This window comes from Marmota marmota, unplaced genomic scaffold, assembly GCF_001458135.2.
Source record: "Marmota marmota marmota unplaced genomic scaffold, marMar, whole genome shotgun sequence".
NCBI lineage: Eukaryota > Metazoa > Chordata > Mammalia > Rodentia > Sciuridae > Marmota > Marmota marmota.
The window spans coordinates 7,772,969-7,793,248 of record NW_026000185.1 but is presented as its reverse complement, the minus strand read 5'-3'; the positions used below and the strand labels follow the sequence as shown (position 1 = coordinate 7,793,248).

At 52.6% G+C, this 20,280-nt stretch overlaps 1 protein-coding gene across 7 annotated transcripts in view; it reads right to left on the bottom strand.

Annotated features, from left to right (window-relative positions):
• The window catches only part of Unkl (unk like zinc finger), a 37,422-nt gene extending 17,142 nt beyond the window's left edge, over nt 1–20,280 (bottom strand). Inside the window, exons 1-9 of one of the 7 annotated variants that reach the window (XM_048789404.1) lie at nt 20,171–20,280; nt 17,039–17,220; nt 11,195–11,371; nt 10,330–10,463; nt 7,860–7,995; nt 6,393–6,510; nt 5,058–5,142; nt 4,066–4,151; nt 2,453–2,515 (exon numbers count right to left, since the gene is read on the bottom strand). In XM_048789404.1, the coding sequence (XP_048645361.1) occupies nt 2,453–2,515; nt 4,066–4,151; nt 5,058–5,142; nt 6,393–6,510; nt 7,860–7,995; nt 10,330–10,369 (528 nt within the window). In that variant the 5' untranslated portion in view covers nt 10,370–10,463; nt 11,195–11,371; nt 17,039–17,220; nt 20,171–20,280. Of the gene's footprint in view, nt 1–2,452; nt 2,516–4,065; nt 4,152–5,057; nt 5,143–6,392; nt 6,584–6,620; nt 7,833–7,859; nt 7,996–10,329; nt 10,464–11,194; nt 11,372–17,038; nt 17,221–20,170 lie in introns of those variants that run through there. The other 6 variants (XM_015490976.2, XM_048789409.1, XM_048789405.1 and 3 more) reach the window with 6 other exon arrangements.

Genomic DNA, 20,280 nt, shown 5'->3' with positions numbered 1-20,280 from the left:
TGCCACATAGCTGTCCAGGCCAGGCCTCTGGGCCCGAACAAGCAGGAAGAGCCACTGGGCCCTGCCCACTTCCAACGACACAGCCCAGAGAGCAGCAGCTGGACCCAGAGCAGTGACCTTGAGGGTCTTCCTGCCCAAGCCTGGGGCTGGTGTGAGAGTTGCCCCCAGCCTGGCTCCCCCAGGACCTAAGATAGAGGAGTGTGGGCTTGTTGACTGCATTTACTGGCAACATTTCACATTTCAGATTCTTAATGCCACCTTGATTTTACTCTGCTTTTTAAAAAAATCACAATATAACTAAATTAAGTCGTATTTTACTTTCAACTGTCCTGCTGATTTTTTAAAATGTGGTTCAGAGCTTCCCTTTAGCTAGTAAGTAATGAAACACAGGAGACCTCAGAGATCCAACACTGTGTGCTGAGCTCCAGACGCCTCTATGAAGCAAATTCCCAGAAAGGCCCCAAGTCACGGCGAAGTCACAGGGAATTTTGTTTCCCCAGCGCACATATAGTTATATTTATGCTGTACTGGAGTCCACTGAATATATGATGGACATATAAAAAACACCATGGTTGGGGGCTGTGGCTGTGGCTCAGTGGTAGAGTGCTCACCTGGCATGCTGAAGCCCTGGGTTCAAACCTCAGCACCACATAAAAATAAATAAATTAAATAAAGGTATTCTGTCCATCTATAACTAAAACATATACATTAAAAAAAAAAACAAAACACTATAGCCGGGCACAGTGGCACATGCCTGTCATCCCAGCAACTTGGGAGGCTGAGGCTGGAGAATTGTGAGTTCAAGGCTAGCCTCAGCAATTTATTGAGATACTGTCTCAGAGTAAGAAATAAAAAGGGCTGGGGATGTGGTTCCTGGTTAAGTACCCTAGGTTCAACCCTAAGAGCAAAAACAAACAAACAAAAAAAACCAACCAACAAATGAATCAAGGTATTTACTTTCATTCAAAAAAATATCCAAAGAGGAAAAAGGAATAGAAAGGTGGGGGGTGAATCTCCTATGAAAATCAAAGGGATATCAGCAGAGGAAAGGGACCAAGAGGTGGAGGGAGGAGGGAGGGTGGGTGCTGGGGAGTGGTACTGCCAAACTGTTACATTGTGTCCCATGTGCATGAAGGAACATGCAACAACAAATCCCAGCAGTATACACAGAACTTGTGGAACAAGGCCGGAGGGGTCAGGGGGCGCAGAGACCCATGCCTGCCAGCCAGGTCCTCCAGGCCGAGGCAGAGGATCATGAGTCCCAGGCCAGCCTGGTTTAGCAAGACGTCTCAAAATAAAAGTGCTGGGATGTGGCTCAGTGCTAAAGCACCCAACTTCAACTCTCAGTATCCCCAAGAAAAAGAAAAATACCTGATGGCTAAAAAATGCTCGCGGTCCAGCTGAGCTGTGGGAAGAGGGTGCCGGCCAGCCACTGCACAGGGGTGCAGGCAGCGGGCCAGCGTGCACCTCCCACGGCTGCTCCAGAGGGCATCAGGGCCGAGGAGGAACACATGCCTCTCTGAGGACCAAGCCAAGGCACACAGGCAGGAAAGGGAGCGGCCACCAGCTGCCCTGGGCCAGGAAGAACTCGGAGGCCAGGCTACCCTAGAACCCCTCACAGTGCCCACTGCTATCTCACAGTAAAGGAGACCACGTCCCTGAGTCCTCAGGAGGTGGTGTCAGGAAACGTCCCTTCAGCACAAGCAACTGGGTCTGAACCAACGTCAGCTGTGCAGGAGAGCCCTGGGGCTGAGGACACCAAGGCCCACCACAGCCTCCCGAGGAGGGCGAGAGGAACTTCAGGGGACACACTGACAGGTGCCCCAGGCGGAAAAGTCCCTAGGAGGGGCCCAGGTCTGCTCCCAGGGACCAAGCCAAGCCTGTGAGGGTAGAGCGAGGCTGAATGGCGAACCCCAGCTCCATACTCAGGAGTCCTAGCTCCCAGGAATCTGGACGTGACCTGCTAACAGGGTCATTATTAGAGTAAGGTGAAGCCATATGGGGGGCCCTAATCCTCATGTATTGGGGTTCTAATGAGAGAGGATCAGGACATAGGCACACACAGAGGGTCAAGTGCACGAGGACATGGACAGTGTCCCCAAGCCCAGGAGGAGGGCTCAGCAGGAAGCAGCCAGCCCATGCCTTGCCCTGGGACTCAAGCCTCCAGCCTCCAGGACTGAGAGTCCTAAGGTTCTATAGCATGGGCTGCCCCATCTGTGGTGCACCGTCACTTTGTCACATGCTGCAGCTGACTGACACCAAGGGGCTCTGATGGCACCTGATTCCCCCAACAGAAAATGTCAGGGGGTTTGGTGGTGGTGTTTCCAAGGTACCATACAAATGTTTTTAAACAGCAAATCAAAGGCCACATAGAGACAGGTAAGAAGAAAATTCTAGAACAGACATTAACCAGTGAGCAAACACCCTGACCGCGTGCACCCTCAGGCTGTACCTGCTTGCTGTCGGGCTCCCCGGCTTTCTGGCTGCCTTCGGTAAGCAGGTCTCTGCGCTTTGGCTGCAACAGAAAAGCCCTGGTGTGGGAAAGGCGGGGAGGGAGCAGGGACTGAAATAGACACAAACGTAAGATTCACTGGGGGTTCGAAAATGCCAACTCTCAAAGCCTGGTGGGGCAGAAAGGCTCTCTGGAACCCCAGGGACTTCAAGGGCAAGGCCACAGAGCTGTGCCGTAAAGGGCCGAGTTTACAGCCCCATCAAAATGAAGAACAGGGGTTGCGGGTGGAGCTCAGGGATACGGCGCCCCTCGGTTCCATTCCCAGCACTGGCGGTAGAAGGAGAAAGATGCTGTGGTGCTGGATCCCAAGACCTTTGGGGTCTGCCTGGTGCAAGGGGTGCTGGGTCTGACCCTACACAGGAGGGTAGGTGTTGACCACGAGCAGCCCAGCTGTGCTTCCGGAGGGCACCTGCGGTGGGCATTTGAGGCAGCCCTGCAGAGGCCTGCCATGGCCACTGTCTCTGGGGGGAGGGTTTCACAGCACCATGACGTAGCCAAGGTGACGCCATATGGGGGTGCTGGCAGCAGCCCAGGCCCCAAAGCACAGACTGTGCAGGGGACACTGACTTCCAACCCTCCTTGCAGGTGGGGATCCCTGCTGCCCAAGATGGGTGCTTACACTCCAGGGAGGGGCCCCAGGTCCTCCCTCAATGTGCGTGACCTGTAGACCCCAGTGCAGGAGGAGGTACTAGAGGCTGTGATGGAGGGTGACCCCCAAGCTCACCCACAGACCCCTCTGCAGCTCAGCTCAGGGGGAAGTCGTAGTACCTGCGGGGTAGACAACGCTAGGATGGGGTGTGGCGCAGGGCTTGCAGAGGATCAGGCACCCAGGGTCCACCCACATTCCGCACTCTGGAGAGCCGGCCACTCATGTGTGCCAAGCAGAGCAGCGTGACTGAGCAAGCTGGGGGGTTCCCACATCCCAGCAGGTCTCGGAAGCCAGCGGCAGGTTTTGCTCTATTTTTTTAATGCAGTGCTGGGGACGGAACCCAGGCCCTCCACGGGCTAGGCCAGCCTTTATCTGAGCTGTACCCGGCTCATCTTCACTGTTTTTTCTTGGTGCTAAGAACTGAACCCAGAGCTTCATGCATGCTAGGCAAGAGCCCTACTGCTGAGCCACTCCCAGGCCTTTCTGCTCTATTTATGAGACTGGGTTTTAATCCTGTACTGACTGCAGGTGGCCACCATGGGGTCTGTCCTCCAATGACTGCAGCAGTTTCTCTCTAGGTAGAAGACCCTCCTCATACAACACCCAGGACACTGAGGTGATGGGGGTGAGATGCCACCCCAGACCACAGTTTGCTAAAGATCTCCCCCCACCCAGGCTCCAGATGGCACCCATGGGGCTACGCAGAGACCAGAGAAGGTGGGCCTGCTAAGGACAGCCACAGCCAGGTGGCTTGCCCTGCCAGCCCAGGCGAGCATGTGGGCAGGAGAAGCCACCAACTCCCTGGGCTTTCAGCCACATGGCCCAGATATCACGTCCATCTCTGTCCCCAACAGTTCAATTGCACCCAACGACATGAGGCCTTCTCCCAGTGCCGTCCACTTACATTTCCAGGCTGGCCGCTGTGGGCCAAGGTGCTGTGGGTGGAGTTGAGATCGCGGCAGCCCCAGCCGCTTGCGGTCCCAAGGGTCTCTGCCAAGAAAGAGGAGCAGCGGGCACTGAGGAGCTGCTGGCTGCACACTCCACACACATGGGGTGATGGGCTCCCGTGAGGTAAGGCTGAATGCACACTGGTCAGTAGCAACCATCCTCCTATAGGATGGACAGCAAGACAGCAACAGGCCCTGCCCTCGGGCCTCAGGCCTTTAACGATGCTAACACCAAAGGAACAGGTGGGAACAGGGGTGGAAGGAGCTCAGTAGCAGGTGCCTGGGTTAAGCTCAGAAACGTAGAGACACAGACACAACTGGGCTCCTGCACAGAGTTGCTGCCCCACCTTATGCCAGTCACCTTAAGTGTCACTAAATCTTTAGAAAAACTAAACCAGGCGAGCTGGAGACGTAGCTCTGTGACAAAGCACTTGCCTAGCATGCTGGAGGCCTGGGTTCAACCCTGAGTACCACAGAAAACAACACACAAGAGTGAACAGGAAGAGCTGCCAAGCCCAGGGTCTCCTGAGGTTGGGGTGGACAGACACCCTCTCCACAAGGACACAGCCACTGAGCCCCAGCAGCACAGTAGGCTCAGGGCAAGGTGCAGGGGAGCGGCGAACAGCAGTGCGTGGTAGAAGGACCTGGCTCCCCAGGAGGCAGCTGGGGGCCCAGCAGGCCTGGAGACAGGGAACCTCCTGGGCTTCTCATAGTGCCCACCAGCAGCAGTGCAGAAGACAGGGTACTGGGCTCACACAGTGCTGACTGGCTTCCACCCTGGGAACCTGAGTGGGTGCCTCCACATGCCCTCAGCCCCCGACCCAGCGCTGAGGCCCGCTTTGCTTCTGCAGGCCTCGAGCTTGCTCTGGAAGGCCTGAAACTCCAGCAAGGCCCAGGGAGCCTTGGCACGTGCGTGTGCAGCCCCAGCTGTCCTCAGCTGTGTACTCACTGTCAACGTGTGCAAAAGCGCAGAAAGGACCCCGTGGGCAATAGCCGGTCTGGCGCATGTCGTTGCATTTGGTAGATTTGTAGATCTAGAAAACAAAGCATTGAGGCTGGACTAGATCTGGGCTTCCGTGAGACCAGAGCTGACACCATCACGGCACAAAGGAGACTCCAGATCACACCACGACGACGCCCAGGGCAGGTGTGGATGCCCAGCTATGTTTTAGATCTGGAATTTCCCCAAGGCCGCATGTTAGAAGGTGTGGTCCCCAGAGAGGTGCTGCTGGCAGGAAGTAGAACCTGGGGCGGGGTCTGGTGGGAGGTCCTCAGCTCCCCCCACTTGGCACTTGGCCTCTGGGTGAGTGGTTTTGCTTGGCCATGGCTCCCGTTGGCACGCTGCCCACTACTGGGCCCCGATTAGGCTACACCTCCAAAGCTGACAGAATAAACCTTTCCTCTCTAGTGACAGAAGCTGACATCCCTTGGTCCTGAAGCCCCTCCTCCTTGAGAGCTTTCACAGGGGTGTGTGCCTGCAAGGCCTTTCCTGTGACCCTGTCTGCTAAATCTCAGGCAGATGGCACTGCACTTGATGTGTCCTGTGAGGGACCCAAGCTCAGTTCCTGGAAGGCAGTAGGTGTTTCCACTCCAGACCCACGGCCACCTTGCTCAGCCAAGTCTCACCCTCAGGGCTGGGGGCAACACAGGGTCCTATGCTGCTGCTCAGGGAAGGAAAGGGACTGGCAATGCCCACACATTGCCCTTTTGTTCCCCAGCCTGGCTGCACCCCCAGTTTTAGGGCCCTGAAGGGTTCTTCTTAACACAGACGCAAGAGTGCTCTGCTCGGCAACTGGGCAGCAAGGGTGAATCAGCAGGCCAGGGCCAAACACCCCTGAGGGATTCCAAAGGCCATGTCCTGCCCACTTAGGTGACCTCCACATCCCTGGGGATGGGCCGAGCTGGGCAGGTCACTCACCCAGGATTCAGGGTGCAGCCGTGGGCCTGTGGGCCCTGTGGATCTTTCTTGACTGATTTTAATTTATGTTCTTTTTTTTTAACATCTTTATTTATTTTTACGTGGTGCTGAGGATCAAACCCCATGCCTCACACGTGCAAGGCGGGCGCTCTACCACTGAGCTACAGCCCCAGCCCCTTAATCCGTGTTCTTAAAAAGCATACTGTGGACCAACAGGCTCTCTGAGTCTTGGGCCCTTCCAGTAAGTCACAAACCCAAGGGTAGTCTCAGGGACCCCAGAGGCAGCCAGAGGGGAGTCGCCCCACCTCTCCCTTCCCAGGCCATGGATGACCCTGGCTAGAGGGTAGGCCCTGCCCTGGCACCTACCTCCGGGTGGAACTGTTGCTCCGTGCGGGAATGGCAGTACTGGCAGCTGTCCCCACCATCGCACCGTGAGGGCTCCCCCCACTCGTCCCCATGCTTGACACTGGGGCAGGGTGTGGACCTGGAGACAAGGGCAGTCACTGGAGGACACGTCTCCTGGGCGGAGGGCAGAGTGTCCCTGCAATGCTTCTGCCCTGCTTTGGGACAGAGGAAATCAGGACAAGTACCAACCTGAAGCCAGTAAGGAGGACGGGAGCCTGTCCACTCCCCATGGAATCCCACCAAGCCAGCATGAAAGTCCCGGGAAGTTGCTGGGCCAGCTCATGCCGTTGCTCCAGAGTGGACTCTCAGAATTTTATATATATATATATATATTTTTTTTCTAGTTGTTGATAGACCTTTATTTTATTTATTTATATGAGGTGCTGAGGCTCAAACCCAGTGCCTCACACATGCTGGGCAAGTGCTCTGCCATGAGCTACAACCCCAGCCCCCGAGTCTTGAGAATTTTGATCCCTCCACTTGAAAATCCTAAGCAAACAGCTAAGGTACCAGGGCCTCGCCCCCTGGAGCGCCCTCTGGTCAGCACACCTCACTGCTACTTACTTGGACTTAATGGAAAACTCCCACCCGAGACCTTTCCTTTTTCCTTTCATGATTTCCACCCCTCCCACGAGGGGATGCACAGTTTCTCAGGAGAGCAGGCGGCCAGAGCTTTGGATGGCCGCTCTGTGGCTCTATGTTCAAGTCCCTCTCTGAGCTACTGGGGAACAGCAACGAACCATAAGCCAACCCCCTCTCTCTCCTGGGCATGCAGGGGCACCGACTATCACCAGAGGGCACTCTGCAGAAAGAGGCTGAACATGGGCAATGGGGCTGGAGGCAGGCCCAGGAAGGTTCAGCAGCCCAGATGCCCGTGGGGCCAGGGGTGGGGAAGGCACTGGGAGGGCGGCTGGAAGAAGGCAGCCTGGCCTGGAAAGACAGCAGGGCTGCCCGATGCCCAGGTCCAGGTGGCCTGGAAAGACAGTAGGGCCACCTGGTGCCCAGGTCCAGGTAGGACCCGAGCTCACAGGCAGGCCAGGGCAGGGGAGCGCTAGGCCAGCCTCAAGGACCCAGTGCTCTGACTGCCAGCCCTGAGGCAGAACCCACCTCCTGGGCCTCCATCCTGCCTCCAACAAGCCCCACCTCAAGACACCTTCCTCTCCTAAGGGCTGAAGCTGCTGCACGCACCCCCACTGCAGGCACTCCCAGAGTGGGAGCAGTGAGGAGGCAACCCACCCCCCACAGAGCAACAGGTGACAGCAGGGACACAGAGGAGCGGCCACATGCCCCTGTACCTGCCCAGGGTGGCGAGGGGCCCAGAGACTGGGAGCAGCTGGGCTTGACACAGGATGCACGTGCACCTGAAGGGCCCCAACGGGTGCGACACCTGCAAAACAGGCCAGTGTCCCTGGGCCTGGCCTGGCTCACCTGTACTGGAACCTCCTGGGGTTCCGCCGGCGGTCCCTGCTGTTGTGGTAGTGTGGGCAGGCATAGCCCTGGCGGCACAGGCGTGGTGGCTTAGGGCACTGCTCAGTCTTGTAGCTGCCCAGCACAAAGTTGGTGTCTGAAACACAGACGCACAGATCCCTGGCCCCACGTGCTCACAGCAACACGGGCACAACAGCAAGGTAGCCAAATGGCCCATGTGTCCATCCACGTGACAGAACATCGCTCAGCCACAAGGAGCCAGACACCGACACCCATGCAAGGAGAATGTCCAAGGACACGGAGGGGGAGAAGCCAGCTGTGGGGCCACACTGAGACCCCATGCATGAAGGTGCACAGAACAGGGAAACGCAGAGGCAGACACATGACCGGCTGCCCCAGCTAGGGAAGGCAGGAGGGTCTGTAGCAGGCCCAGGATTCCGAGTGAGGGGAATGTTCAAAGCGGACAGAAGTTATGGTCATGGGAATGTGCTAAGAACAACTGATGCAGGCCCTTTGAAATGCTGCTGTTAGCCCTAACACGAACCCAGCTCAGGTGCCAGGACGTGCTGGCCTGTGGGTATGGCAGCCGTGGGAGGCAATCCACTCTGCGGCCGGCAGTTGGGCAGGGAGCACAGGGAAAATGTGGACCTAAAACTGCTCTAAGAAATAACATGTACTTACCAATTAAAAAAATAATAATAATAATAATAAAAAAAAAAGAAATAACATGTACTTAAAAAAAAAAAAACAATTGAGTTTATGGCATTCAAATTTTATCTCAAAGGAAGAAAAAAAACCAGGAGTCATTTAAAAGCAGTAAGTGCTGGGTGAAGGTTTCTAGAAGCCACCTCCTCTCTCTCCTTCCTCCTGCTTAGCCTGAGTCTCTCCCGCTGGAGTCCAGCCTATCCAACAGCCATGTGGGGCCCATCACCTTCCGCCCAAGGGACTAGACTAGGTGTCCACTTGGAGCTGGAGTCAGGGTTCTGCCCACAGGGCAGCTGACAGCAGAACACAAAAGGAACCAGGCAAGCAGACCCAGGCATGGTTTCAGGCCACAGCCTGTCCCCCAGAGCTCAGTTCCAGCATCCATCTCTGACCTGGGGACAGACTCGTGCAGGAATCCCTTTGGGACACAGAGGAGGGTCTCTGGGATGCAGAGCAGGTATCCCTGCTCCCTGCCCAATATCCTCAATGTGCCCTGAGGCCACAGCCTGTTGGCACTGCCCTTGAAGTAGAGAGGGAGCTGAACCCACAAAGTCCAGGGGGAGGGCAGCTACAGGGAGGAGGCAGAGTCGGGAGGGAATCAGGAAAAGCCTCCACAATACGGTTACTGATTTACCCCTGGACTCACGGCAGCGAGCCACTTGCCCCTCCAGGGAGGAAATGCGTGTGGAGGAAGAGAACCCGCACTGCAGCTCCAGAGCATCAGCCACACACAGGAAGCTTCGGCTGTGCAAGGGGGAGGACTGTCAGAACCCAAGGAGACTCCGTTGCCAGCAGGAGCAAGGCATGCCTGTCATCCCAACTACTCAGAGGCTGAGGCAAGAGGATCACAAATTCAGGGCAGCCTCAGCTGGCCTGTGGGTATGGCGGCAAGACCCTGTCTCAAAATAAAATAAAAATGGCTGCAGGGAGACTGAGGCTGTGGCTCAGTGGTAGGGTGCTTGCCTGGAACGTCTGAGGCACTGGGTTCAATCCTCAGCACCATATAAAAATAAATTGATTAATTAAAAGTATTGTGTCCACCTACAACTAAAAAAAAAAAAAAGAAAAAAGAAAAGAAAAAAGGGCTGAGAGTGTAGCACCATGATAGCATGCTCCTGGGTTCCATCTCCAGTGCCAAAATAAATGAAGGAACTTCACTACCCATATTACATGTTGGAACAGGCAGACCCTGGGAGAGAGAGGTGCAGGCTGGTGATGCCAGGGCTGGAGGGGGCAGGCTCATGGGCATGCACCTCCAGGTGACGAGAACATCCTGGAACTAAAGGGTAGTGGCACAACACTGTGAGTGCACTAAATGCCACTTTATTTTTTTAATTATTTTTTGTGGCTCTGAGGATGGAAAGGGCCTCACACATGCTAGGCAAACACCCTGCCTCTGAGCTGCAGCCCAGCCCTGAACTGCTCACTTTAAAATGGTGAGGTGGAGCTCCAGTCCTGCGTTCTCAATCCTTATCCTATGTGGATTCTAGGTCTGAGGCAGAGCATGAGTAAGAAGAGCCTGGGGTACAGCATCAGAAAGCAATGAAGATACCAATGTTCAAAGTGTTGTGTTAAAGACGTCAGGAGAAATTGAACAAGCTCCCACTGGCCAAAATTGGGGCAATCTGCATATTAATAAAGATAACTAATCAGACTGAAACACATTATAAAAAATTACATATATGTATAATTCACCCTGTATGTCACCTTACAAACACAAATGAACCAAGCAGGTCCCAAGTGGAAGGCAGCAGCAAGGGCTTACCTTGCCACCGGGGGTCCTCTCCCAGGATCTTTTCAATCATGGCCTGGCTGGCCAAGACCCCAGGCTGCAGATCAGGCACGCCGTCCCCACTGCCGGGCTGACCATTCTGCAGGGCTTCCTGGGCCTGCAGCTCCCTGTAACCAACAGCACAGTGGTCACAGCTCTGCAGCATCCCAAGCCCTTTCATGGGGAGAGGAAGGCAAGAGAATGCCCAGCTCCAGAATCACTGGGCTGCCACTCCATGCATTCTGCCTCTGGACCATTCAGGATGGGGTCGCCACAGCCTTGGGGCTGCTCTCTCCTGGGATGACAGTAGTCCCAACCCAAATCCTAACCACACAATAGCTGTGCTTTGTTTAGGAAGGACTTGCCAGCAACTCAGGAGGCTGAGGCAGGAGGAATGCTAGTTTGAGGCCAGCCTGGGCAACTTACCAAGACCCTGTCTCACAATAAAAAACAAGGGCTGGGGTTGTGCCTCAGTGATAGAGCACTTGCCTAGCATGTGTGAGGCCCTGGGTTTGATTCTCAATACCACATATAAATAAATAAAGATCCACTGACAACTAAAAAAAAATTTTTTTTAAATAAAAAAACAAAATGGGCTGGAGATGCAGCTCAGAGCATTCCTGGGTTCAACCCCTAGTACCAAAGGGATTGCTAACAAAGGGAGGACTGGCTTTCCTGCAGCAGCCCACACACAAGTGTGAGTTTACGACCCGTCTGCTGAGCACCATGGGATACAGAGGGAAATACCAAGTCTGAAGAGAAGAGCAATTTTCACATGAGAAATAAACTGGGCTTCAGAAAGAGAGGTTTTGGGCCAGTGATGCTGGAAGCAACAGGAAGGTGAGCTGGTCTCACTCACCTGATGTCACACACGGGCGGCCGCAGGTCCAGGGGGCCATGTGCAAAAGCACAGTGTAGCCCGTTTTTCACACAGTGGCCGCGCGCGTCCGTCTCGTGGATACATGTGCCCGTCTTGTAGTAGCGCAGGTGGTACTTGCGTTCTGTGTCCCCAGTTGTTCTGTGCAGGTAGGGACACCTGGAAGCAGAGGGGCAAGCACTCCGTGTGGCTCCTGTGGGCTGGAGACAACCTGAGCCTCGCTGCCACCTTGTTCAACACCTGGGAGCAGCTGACTCCATTTTCCAGGCAGACATCTGGTCTGACTGCAAGGAGCTGTGTTCTGGAATGAGCACCTGCTTTCCTATTTTGGGATCCTTCCCTTCAGCACTCCCTTGTGGCAAAACCCTCGGTTATGCACAGAAGAGCAAGTTGAATTTCCATGAAAATCATCCTTCTTAGTTTTTTTTTTTTTTTTTTTTGTACTGGGGATTGAACTCAGGGGCACTCGACCACTGAACCACATCCCCAGCCCTATTTTGTATTTTCTTTAGAGACAGGGTCTCACTGACTTGCTTACCGCCTCGCCATTGCTGAGGCTGATTCTGAACTCTCTATCCTCCTGCCTCAGCCTCCCGAGCTGATGGGATGACAGGCAGGTGCCACCACGCCTGGCTCCTTCTTAGCTTTTAGATGAATTCTTTACATTTGAGTTTGCACCTTGCACTCAGGTCATGTCATTTCCCTGACCAGTCATACTGAGAATGGTGGTGGCCTCTGTGTCCCAGCTCCTGTGCCTTTGGGACTCCAAGATGGAGAGGGGGAAGGGGCCTAGGGAGAACACAGGGCCCAGCACATGGCAGGGAAGAGGCTCCTCGGGAGCCAGGCTGGGAGAGAAGCAGGGGAGTGCAGATGGGGTGATGCCATGCATCCCTCATGGCCACACAGCAGGTCTGGGACTACATGCACCAGGCAGCTCCTGCAGCAGGACAGGGTGTGGGAATGGGGTTCACACTGAAGGGGTGGAGCAGGAGCAGAGATGATCTGGAAGGTTCCAGCATTTGTGACGCACAGGAGCTTTGGGCACCTCCAGGTTGGTCCCACCAGAACACCTTTGCAAACAGGAGAGGAGAGGGCACATGCAAAGAACCTGCTTCCCTCCCAGCCTGGCTCTCGCGGGGCCTTCCCTGACATGACTAGGCCCTGTGCTTCTCCCTGAGGAGCAAGGCAGAGAAAGCAGGGGTCCTCATCACAAGCACCCAAATTTAAGGACAAGGATCTTCACCTCTCACTATTGTCCATGTCTACCTTGCCAAGGACAGAGCTGCAGGCCTGAGTGTGGCTGGGGACACCTGGTCTAACCCTCTATGCTACAGGATGAGAAATGGCAGCTTGGTGTTCATGTGCTGCTGCAGGCCCAGGGTGGGGGGCGGCCAGCCCTGCTGTGCTGATGGCAGCAGGCCAGGCACAGCATCAGCCTGCGGTGTGAGCTGGCACCACACCAGCCACACCCCTTCCAGGTTCTCATAGGTCACTGCTCAGGGCACTGTTTCTGCACCACACCATTGCTATGGCAACCACAGCACTGGCTGAGGCCTCCCCTCCCCAGCACAGAGGGGCTCCCACTACCTGGCACTACCCTCTGCTGGGCCAGCACCTCTGTTCCTTGCACCACTTCAAAGCTTGAGCTGACCTTAAGGGTTGTTTTGTTTTTTTTTTTTGGTTTTGGTACTGGAGATTAAATCCAGGAGTGCTCCACCTCTGAACTACATATTGAAACAAGGTGCTGCTGAATTGCCAAGGCTGGCCTCAAATTTGAGTCCTCCTGCCTCAACCTCCCAAGTTGCTGGGATACAGGCCTGTGCTACTTTGCCTAACTTGACCTTAAGCTTATTTATTTATTTATTTATTTTAAGTGGTTTTACTTATTTATTTTTGTGGTGCTGGGGACTGAACCCAGGTCCTTGTGTATATGAGACAAGCATTCTACCAATTGAGCTGTATCCCCATCTGACCTTTAATGTAAAGAAAATACCTTGGCCCCAGGGATATCTAAGAAGCAAGAAGGGGGTTGGGGCTGAGGGGGCTGGGGCTGGGGCGGCTTAGTGGCAGTGCACTTGCCTAGCATGTGTGAGGCATTGGGTTCGATCCTCAGCACCACATAAATAATAAAGGTCCACTGACACCTAAAAAATATTAAAAAACAACAACATAAAAATGATGGCAGAGTGGCCCCCTGCTCCCTGGACAACCAGGGAGGAGAAGGAGGGAACCCCTTGTGTCCTGGTGACAGGTGTGATCTCAATCCCACTCAAAACTGACCAGACTGTGGTTAAAACAGCTGCTGATGTCATGGCACTGTGGTGCCACCAGACATAGCTCAGCCACCGTGCTCTGGACCATGATCCAGCTCAAGAGGAACAGGGACTCCAGCCAAGTCTCCAGGAGCACAGCCCACTTCCTTCAAAAAACTCTCACGTAGAACAAGGGTGGGTTCCCGGACCCACCCAGCGAGTCTGATCAAGTACAGGGAGGCTTCAGCTCAAGCCAGTGTGCGTCACACTCCCCAGAGGGCCCGCCCATCAGAACTTCCCAGGAACTGCACTTGAGAGCCACCGGGCTTTGAGGGACCCGGTGAAGTACGGTGCCCCAGCCTTTAGGAGCACAAGCACAGCTGGCAGCAAAAACACAGCACAGCAACACCAAGGAGCAGTGGCAAGAAAAGCAGAGGCACAGAGAGGAGGAGGAATGGCCTCCCAGCAGCTGCCGAAGGCAAGCCTTGGGAGAGCTGGGGGCATCTCAGACCTGCTCCTGCCCTTCCTCTCGAACGCTGGGCAACAGGGTCCTGGGATAAGCCCATGCCCCACACTCCCTCAGCCTCTGGCTTCCAGGGGCTGCTCTTCTCAGTGGGTCAGGGACCCCTCACCAGCCACAGCCCTGCAGCAAGCCCACCTTTGCCCCAGATCCCACAGATCTGATTAGGGAAGGAGGTCCCCCCCACCCCTCACATTCTTGTGTGGGTTCTTTGGATCTAGGAACCCAATTAAAATAAGAGCCGATTAACCAGAGAAAAGCATATGAGTTTTATTAATGTGTACACGGGATCTTCACAAGAGAGGCTAGTCTGAAGAAATGGCCAGAACACATGCTTCTGCATTTTTCAGACAGAAAATGCATGCATGGAGGAAAGAGAGCACAATGGGTCTCTGAATGGGGTGGGAAAACTCTAGGGATGCTACTGAGGGACACAGGGTATGGAAGCTCCTGGAAGGTGGGGGCTGCTTTGAGCGTGTTTATTCAGGACCATCAAAGCAGGACCCTGACCTTTGGTCTCCAGTGCTCAAGGCAATTTTCTGGCTTTGGCATGAGAAGGACACCCCTTACCAGCATGTCTTTATGGGAGTGCAGGTAGGAAAGACAGTCCTAACAGTCTTTTCTGGTCACTGTGGCTCAAGAGGCTTTAGCTCCAATCAACCAACCTAACATCAACTGGGCATGTCCTGAGATACCACCTTACCTCCCCAGCACCCTCTCTGCACCTGCCATGCTGAGCCCCAGCTTCCTCCAGCTCTGCTCCACCCAGGGTGGGAGGAACTGGAGCACTGTCACTCAGAGGCTCCACACTTCAGCCTCAGGAGCTTTATTACAGATCCCAGCTAAGGTGGCTCCTTGTAATTCCCTTAAGCCAAAGAACTGTTTCTTCTCTTAAACATTACATTTATGGTTGGGCCTGCCCTTGGCTTCCTCATTTACACAACCATGGCTCATAGTCATCTGCAGGGCATGCAGCTCTCATCTAAGCCTCAGGTCCTGTGACTTGTCACATGAAACACCACAAAAAGGTCTCTCCATAGAAACACTAGGTGCAAGACAAGTATGGTACGAGCCCCAATAGTAGGTCTTTCTTAGAAACTCAGAAAGTAGCAAGGACCTCCCACCAGTTCCTGTAAAATTACACCTGGGAATTCCAGTCTACTCAGAGCCAAGGCTCACCTAGACAAGGCACCCCTGTTCCAGATCCCCAAATGTCAAACCAGGGCAGCCTGGGAAGGGCTACACTGCAGGGCGAGTGAGAAGAGGAGGCCACTCCACTGCAGGGGCCCCCAAACAGGAGGCAGACCTGCATGCCAACAGCAAAAGTTGAGCCCCTCTGGTTGGTTGAGCCCAATTTTTATTGAAAACAGGAAAAACTGAAGGTGCTCTAGTGGTCCACCCCCTAGGGACAATGGCAAGAGAAAGGCTAACAAAAGGAAGAGGGTTACTTTGTACCTTGCAATAGCTGGGGACTATCTGAGTTTTTTCAAACTACAATGGATCTCTGGAGGAGCCCCTCAGTTCCTTTGCTAATTATATAGATCAGAACCAAAAATTATTCAAAAGCAAAAAACAAAGCTGGGACTGTGGCTCAGTGGTAGAGCACTTGCCTAGCATGCATGAAGCACTGGGTTCGATCCTCAGCACCACATAAAAATAAACAAATAAAATAAAGGCATTCTGTCCATCTACAATTACAAAAAAAAAAAAATTAAATAGATAAAAAAGCAAAAAGCAAAAAAGGCCAGGAATGGTAGCACTGCCCTTTAATATCAGTGAGTTGGAAGGCTGAAGCAGGAAAATGGCAAGTTCCACGAAGCCAGTGGTGGCAACTTGGTGAGACCCTGTGTTAAAAAATAAAAAGGACTGGGGATAGCTGGGCACTGTGGCACACACCTGTAACCCCAGCACCTGGAGAGGCTGAGACAGGAGGATCATGAGTTCAAAGCCAGCCTCAGCAACTTTGCAAGGCACTTATCAACTCAGCGAGAAGCTGTCTCTAATAAAATATTTTAAAAGAGCAAGGGATGTGGCTAAGTGGTAGAGAGCTTGCCTAGCATGCACGAGGCACTGGGTTCTACCCCAGCGCCACATACAAAAACTAAATAAACAAAATAAAGGTATTGTATCCATATACAAGTAAAAATATATTAAAAAAAAAAAAAAGGACTAGGGATGTGGCTCAGTGGTAGAATGTGGTTCAATCTTCAGTATGGTAAAAAATAAAAAATGCACCCTCCATTCACCGAAGCGTGCGCACGTATTCTCGTGCAGGTAGGAGGTGCCAACCACCGTGGGCTCGAGTGTGAAAACCCGCGTGCGGAATAGAAGCAGCTTGGGACTGGGGGCCAGACGCCCGGGCCAAGGCCCTTTCTCGGAAAGCAGCTTGCCGGCTGTATCTGTGGCCAGACCCCAGAAACCTCCGCAAAAGAGGCGTTTTCCTTATAGTCCGCGCAACACCTGGGGCGCGCGGTGGGAACGCAGACCCCTCGCCAGAACTCGCGCCCCACGGTTCCTGGCCCCACAGCCTACGCGGTCCTCGCGCCACTGGGAGGCTGGTTCCCACGGGGGTGGGGCGTCAGTACATGTGACCCGGGACTGCCAACCATGGCCCGCGCAGGGAAAGGGGCGTGTCCGCCAGAACAAAGGGCACGTAGACCTTTCAGAGGGGCTGCAGGGTCAAAAGCAGGCTGGTGCTGGGGTGGCGACTGTGGGAGAGCCCAAGGGTGGCCCCTATGAAGAGGGTCGTGAGAAGAGAGGCGACAATAAGGGAGTGACTGGTGACAGCAGGAGTGACGGAGGTGGGTGCCCACGAGGGGTATGTGGAAGGACACTCCAGGCACCATGGAGGGATGACAGGGAGGAGTAAAAGAGGGTGACCACTGAGAAAAGGGGGTGATGGTGGAGGTGATGGTGGGAGTGCCAAAAGAGGAGGGATAACTGAGAAGTGACAGCAGAACTGCCAATCAAGTGACAGCTGGAGTGCCAGCCCTCCTGGGGTTCCCATCCCTCTCTTGCCCCAAGGTGTGCTCAGACAGTGTCAAGAACACTTACTTTGCCTGACACGAGCTGAGGGGTCTTTGCTTTTTGATGCATATTCATGTTTTTAAAATAATAGGTTGGGTGGGGCACAGTGTCGGAGCACTTGTAATCCCAGCGACTCAAGAGGCAGGATGATCAAAAGTTCGAGGCCAGCCTCAGCAACCTAGCAGGACCCTCGGCAACTTGGCAAGATCCTGTCTCAAAATAAAAAATGAGAAACAGCTGGGGATGTAGTTCAGTGGTAAAGTGCCCCTGAGTTCAGTCCCCAGTACTGAAAAAAGTAATAGGTTAGTAATACATATGCCCAAGATAGAAATTTCAAGAACTAATGATCTGAAATAAAAGAAAAGCCCCATCCTTTCTCTGAAAGGTACTATCTATTTACAATTTCCATGGCAACCTTGTGAAACCAGAATATGTAATTCAGTGAGATAAACTGTCTATTCCATGTGTGCAGGGATGAGAAAGTCCCTCTGCTGTGGATGGAGCAGTAATTACTAAGGAGAGAGTCCCAGGGGAGGCAGCCTGTCAAACACTCTGGAAGGGATAAAGCAAGTCATTTCATGTACTCAACAAAAATTAGAAACAAAACCTTTAATAAAACACACAGAATGCATCCAACACATCAAACCAGCATCCTAGTCCCACTTCTGTGTCTCAGTGATAAACTTCAAGCCATTTCAGCTGAATATTGATGCATCTGCGATAAGTGCATGTCATCAAATTACTTATTGAGCACAGCTAATGTTGACAACTTCTTAATAGGTGTCCACTGTAGCACTGTTCATTCCAGTAAGAACTAGACACCACCCAAATGCCCAGAAAAAGACTGAATTAACACTAAGATATCCAAGATCTGGAACCCAAAACTGCTGGTAAAAGGGCACTCTGGGATGGGGATGTAACTCAGTAATACAGCACCTGCCTAGTGTGCACAAGTACCTCAGTAGCGCACACATACCACACATACATATACACACAAAGGGGGGGCTTTTTTACATTAAAACCATCACCAGGAAATAAAACCAAAGAGTTCCCATGCCTGATTCTTGGATGGAGTCAGACAAGCCAGGTACTGACCTGGTCTTGTACTCCAGTAGATACCAGCTCCAGGCTCAGGCACTAGCGCCCAAGGAGACCAGGAGAGCTGGGCAATTAGAAACTGAGCCTAGGCCTTAGACAGAAAATCACCTATTTTCTAAAGGCATATTTGCAGGAAGCAGCTGCTCAAAAAGCAATTAAATAAAACAGTTCTAGGAGAACACCATCTAAACTAGGTGGAGCCAGATACTCTAGCAGGTTAACAGCAACTGTTTAATGACCTGGTGTTCCACTAAAAACCATTCAGCCAGTGTAAAGAATTTATGAGGGCTGGGATGTGGCTCAGTGGTGGAGCACTTGCCTGGCATGTGTGAGGCACTGGGTTTGATCCTCAGCTTCACATTAAATGAATAAATAAATGGTATTGTATCCATCTACAACTAAAAATATTTTTTAAAAAAAGTTTATGAGGGCTGGGGATATAGCTCAGTTGGTGGAGTGCTTGCCTCGCATACACAAGGCCCTGGGTTCAATCCCCAGCACCACACACACACACACAAAAAAAAAAAAAAAAAAAAAAAAAACAGTTTATGAGATGATCACCATAGATCAAGTTTACTCTCTAGGTGGGTGAGGGGGCACACACCTGTAATCCCAGCAGAGGGAGGCAGGAGGATTGAAGGTTAGAGGCCAGCCTCAGCAATTTAGTGAGACCCTACCTCAAAATAAAAATAAAAAATAAATAAGGCTAGGGATGTACCTCAATGGTAAAGTGCCCCTGGGTTCAATCCCCAGTTAATTTTTTTTTTTAACTTCCTGAAGCCTGGTGCTGTAGTACACACCTTAATCCCAGCAATTCAGAAGGCTGAGGCAGGATGATTCTGGGGTCTAGAAATGTGGTTCAGTGGTAGAATGCCTAATGTGAGACCCTGGGTTAGTTCCCCAGCACTTGGCGGGGGCAGGGAGTGTTCCTGGGCAGCTTAGCCAGATCCTGTCTCAAAATAAAATTTTAAGAAAGGGTTTGCCTAGCATGTGCAAGGCCCTGGGTTCAAGTCCCAGTATAATGCACACTGAAGTTTACTTTCTAGTCACTGGAAGTAACTTTTTTTTTTTTTTAAATAAAGGGAAACAGATCACACATGGGTCTCTGTGTTGTACCATGAGAGCTATCATCAAAAGAGGGGCACCCCAAAAATTAAAACCCTTCAAAGGGTCAGGAGATGCAGTCTTCAAGACTGACTGTCACCTCACCTCCAGGCAGGAATGGGCCACCCCTTGCCTTCCCCAAACAAAAAAAGACCACACCTTCTAATACCACCTTGAACCCTCATGGGAACATACCACCTGGCTTGGACTTTCCCTATTTCCCTATTTCAAAATAAAGACATCTGTTAATAACACCATTAGAAAAGGCATTAAAAAAATCAATCCAAACAAACCCTGATTTCTTTAACTTTCAAACTGTTACATAAACAACAGTCTGCAAATAAAATAATTTCCTATTAACTTTTTAAAAATTAAAGTACCCATGTAACCATGTGATACAAGCCTGTATCCTAAGGACTCAAGAGGCTGAGGCAGGAGGATCCCAAATTGGAGGGCAGCCTCAGCAACTAGGTGAGACCCAGCCTCAAAATAAAATAAAAAGGTCTGGGGAGGTAGCTCAGTGATAGAGCACTTGGGTTCAATCCTTAGCACCATTCAGGCACATACAAAAACTAAGCATGTAAAAGGTAAGAAAAGAAACATTCCCACAACTTCTACAGTGTGAGCAAACATTCTGACACACTCTGACCTAAAGCAACTACTCAAAATGATCCTAAACCTCAAAGCCACATCTACTGTGGGGTGATCCTAAGGAAGGAATGTGGAGAATGGGGAGGAAATCAAGAAGGAGAAGTGAAGCGGATTCAGTTTGAACTACATGAGTCATATCTAAAATGCGCAGGATGCCTCCCCAACTGACCCAAACCCACCCCAACACTGGAAGACTTCAGGGTAAACTCCTCCAACAGGTACCAGGCGCTGAACAGAACCTGGGTGCCTGCTGACAGCACGTCCAGGCCATGTCCAGGCCCACAGTGCCCACGCGGGCCCACTTACTCGTCGCCGTCGGGGCAAAGGCCGGTGGCCTCGTCGTACTTGGAGCAGTACACATCAGGGCTGTAGTTGAAGGTGCCATCGCGCCTGCGGAGGGGTCTGCGCCGACGCTG